The 3,831-nt window shown below is 45.4% G+C and overlaps 1 protein-coding gene across 1 annotated transcript; it reads left to right on the top strand.

Annotated features, from left to right (window-relative positions):
• The first annotated feature begins 270 nt into the window (after window positions 1–270).
• Window positions 271–825, top strand: LOC149157511 (uncharacterized). The gene has a single exon (XM_089433712.1). It carries the CDS (start codon window positions 271–273, stop codon window positions 823–825), a length of 555 nt encoding a protein of 184 aa, XP_089289838.1.
• Window positions 826–3,831: the final 3,006 nt, after the last annotated feature.

The raw sequence follows: 3,831 nt of genomic DNA, 5'->3' as shown, positions 1-3,831 counted from the left end.
ATATCAGTAGACGCCTCAGGGGCCTCTGGTGGTCTTGCCATTCTATGGAACCCGCAGATTGTTTTACTTGATAATTTTCATGCCACTCTTCATCTTATTCAAGCTACCTTCCACCTCATTGGAACCAATATCCATGGGCATCTCACCAATGTATACTTTCCGCAGACAATTCAGCAAAAATTGGACCTCCTGGACACGATCTCCACCCTCAATGAAAACAGACACTTCCCCTTATGGATTGGAGGAGGCGACTTCAATATAATAAAATCCATGGAAGAAAAACAAGGGGGCAGAATCAGGCTCGACAGTGATAGCAGCGGCTTCAAGCAATTCCTACAAAACAATCAGCTCATGGACATTCCTACCTCCAATGGCATTTTCACCTGGTCCAACAAGCGCCGAGGAGCTCACCACATTGCCTCAAGGCTAGATCGATTCTTAATTTCAGACAACGCGATCCACCTTGGAGGGGATTTTAACGCCTCAATTATTCCCCAAGGAGGCTCAGATCACTGGCCAATTTTGCTCCAATGGTCCAGACCAGGCAACTGCTGCAATAGACCCTTTCGATTCGAAGCCTTTTGGCTCACAAACACTAATTTCAAGGCCGTGGTCAATAATGCCTGGACATCTTACACCCCGCCAGCGGGAGCTAAGATGTATCAGTTTCAACAAAAGCTGAAAAATTTGAAACAAGTTCTCAAAGTATGGAACCGCACTCATTTTGGCAACATACAGGAGAGCAGACAAAAACTGGAGCAGAAAATGAAAGCACTACAGCAAATATTCATTCTGGAAGGCCGCACAGAAGAACAAATTCAATAGGAGCAGATCCTCTGGAATCAAATTGAAGAACGTCAAAAACAAGAGGAAATTCTATGGCGGCAAAAATCCCGAATCAGCTGGCTTAAAGATGGAGAGAAAAATACAAAATTTTTCCACAAAACTACCATACAAAGGCGTATGCACAATAACATTACCTTCGTCAACAATCAACAGGGTGAAAGAATTGAGGCTCATGAAGACATGGAAAAAGAATTCACAGGATACTTCAAGGACATTCTAAAGGAACCTGATGGCAACTGGGATGAGGCAATTAGAGCCATCACGCAGCATATTCCAAAAATTATAAATGAGGATCACAACAATAAATTGCTCCAACCCATATCATTAAAGGAAGTTGAAGAAGCCATGGCTCAGCTCAAAGACGGCAAGGCACCAGGGCCTGACGGATTTACAGCCAATTTCTTTCATGAATTTTGGGAACTCATCAAAGCTGAAGTATGGGACCTAGTGGAGGAATCCCGAAGCATGCACTGGGTCCTCCCGGCCCTCAACTCAACCTTCATAGCCTTGGTACCCAAAGAAGCAGCATCAAACAAACCAGAGAAGTACAGACCAATAGCGCTATGCAATGTGATTTACAAACTCATTTCAAAGGTCATTGCAAACTGACTCAAACCGCTCCTTCCCCTGCTCATCTCTCCAGAACAGATGGGTTATGTAGAAGGCCGGTAAATCATGGATGGAATAATTCTATCAAACGAAGTAATACATTCATTAAAGCTTCTCAAAAAACCAGGTATGCTTCTAAAATTAGACCTTTCTAAAGCCTTCGACAAGCTTAGCTGGAATTACATTCATAAAATGCTCTTGGCTTTTGGCTTTAATGCAACCTGGACCAGATGGATCATGAACCTAATCACATCTCCCAGTTTCTCTGTCTTACTGAATGGCTCTCCCTCATCTCCTTTTCATCCCTCGCGTGGCATCAGGCAAGGGGATCCACTTTCACCTTTTCTCTTCGTTCTAATGGCCGAAGGGCTCAGCAGGCTCCTCAAATCAGCAGTCTCCTCCCAAGCTCTCAAAGGCATCTCTCTCCATGGACGCACTCCTCAGACACATCAGCAATTCGTTGATGATACTATGCTTTTCGGGCACCCTTCCTCAAAAGAAGCCTCTGTTTTCAAATCTCTACTCTCCCTCTTCTCTGACGCCTCTGGCACTTCCATTAACGCTGCAAAATCTCAACTCTTTTTCTTCAATACCCCCCCCACCACGCAAAGGAACATTGCTAGAATTCTGGGATTCACAATATCCCACCTGCCCTCTAAATACCTGGGAGCTCCCCTTTCAGACTCAGCAATCAAGCATGCGTCCTGGAGGTCGCTCTTGGATAAACTCGAATCAAAGCTCTCATCCTGGACTTTCCGGGCTTTAAATATGGCAGGCAGGCTAGTCCTAATCAAATCAGTATTACAAGCAATGCCGCTCTATCTTTTCTCCATCCTGGCAGCTCCAAAATGGGTACTGAAAGCCATACGCAATCTCCAACGCAACTTCCTCTGGGGCTCCACTGGCCTGAATCGGAAATGGGCTCTAGTCAACTGGACAGAGGTTTGTAAAACCAAATCAGAAGGAGGATTAGGACTTCGGGATCCGCTTCAAAGCAACAACACAATGGGAGCTCGAATTTGGTGGAACTGGGTCTCCAAGCCAAACACCCCATGGGCTCAATTATGGCAAGCAAAATACGCCAAAGGCAGCCAATGGAGTGATCTCATCAGAATCAACCCTACAGCGCAAGGATCACTCATCTGGAATAATGCAAAAACTCAAAGCAGCTTCATACAAGAACACAGCTTCTGGGAAATTCACTCAGGCAAAGCAGCCAGATTCTGGGAAGACTCATGGCAGCAACTCCCTAAACTTGCAAATCTGTTTCACAAACCTCTTTGGCAAGCTCATATGAAGCAAGAGAGCATCACACAGGTTCACCAATTCTGGCAGCAATCTACACATCATGACTTTCAGACATGGAAACCAGCGCGACTCTGGCAAATAGACTGGCAGGGAGAACTGTACACCGATATTGATCAGGAACTCACAAACAGGAAAATCCGCCACTCCAACCAACAGGATAAACTCAGATGGGGCTACACAACCAAAGGAACATTTACCACAAAAGAAGCCCATCACTTGCGCTACTCAGATCTCCAGGCGGCCAAAGATCAAATCTGGGAACAAGTCTGGCACTCAGGGCACTGGCCCAAGATCTCTACCTTTTTATGGCTACTAAGCAAAAAACGCATACTCACTTGGGATAATCTGATAAAAAGAGGATTTGTCGGGCCCTCCAGATGCCCAAACTGCAACATCAATTGTGAAACCATTAGTCACCTAATGGAAATGTGCCCACTAGCAAAGCAACTCTGGGAGAAAGTTGAGAAATGCAACATGAGAGCAAACCAAAGACAGGAGGATGTAACGGAAAACATAAGGAACTGGTCCAAAAAGCCGTTTAAAAGCCTGATTCTTAACTCTCTGTGGAGTATTATACCAGGCTTTCTGTACTGGACCCTATGGAAGGAGCGTAACCACAGAATCTTCAACAACACATACAGATCTATAGATGATCTTTGGCTCATCCTCAAAAAAAACATTCAGGAAACCCTGGCCATCAGAGCCTGGCAGGACACTGACATGCCAGAAACTCAGCAGGAGCGCCTCATTCTGAAAGAATGGAATCTTGATCTCAAGGCCTTAGTCAAGGTAATCGCCAATCCCTCTATCAGATCCACCTCCCAATCATCTTGGTCCCCACCAGCATTCAACTCATACAAGCTGAACTTCGACGGAGCAGCCAAAGGTAACCCTGGCCCTGCAGGATTTGGGGGAGTCATCAGACGACACACAGGAGAAGCAGTACATTTATATTATGGAACAATAGGCAAAGACACCAACAACGCCGCAAAACTGGAAGGTCTCTGGAAAGGAATCTGTCTCGCTGAACAACATCACTTCTTCCCACTTGAAGTTGAAGGCGACTCT

Source organism: Pinus tabuliformis, chromosome 5_2 (genome assembly GCF_031772625.1).
Source record: "Pinus tabuliformis cultivar Carrire ecotype Pingquan chromosome 5_2, CPIR1, whole genome shotgun sequence".
NCBI classification, from domain to species: Eukaryota; Viridiplantae; Streptophyta; class Pinopsida; order Pinales; family Pinaceae; genus Pinus; species Pinus tabuliformis.
Note: the sequence above shows the minus strand (reverse complement) of the source record. Positions and strands in the feature narration are given on the sequence as shown.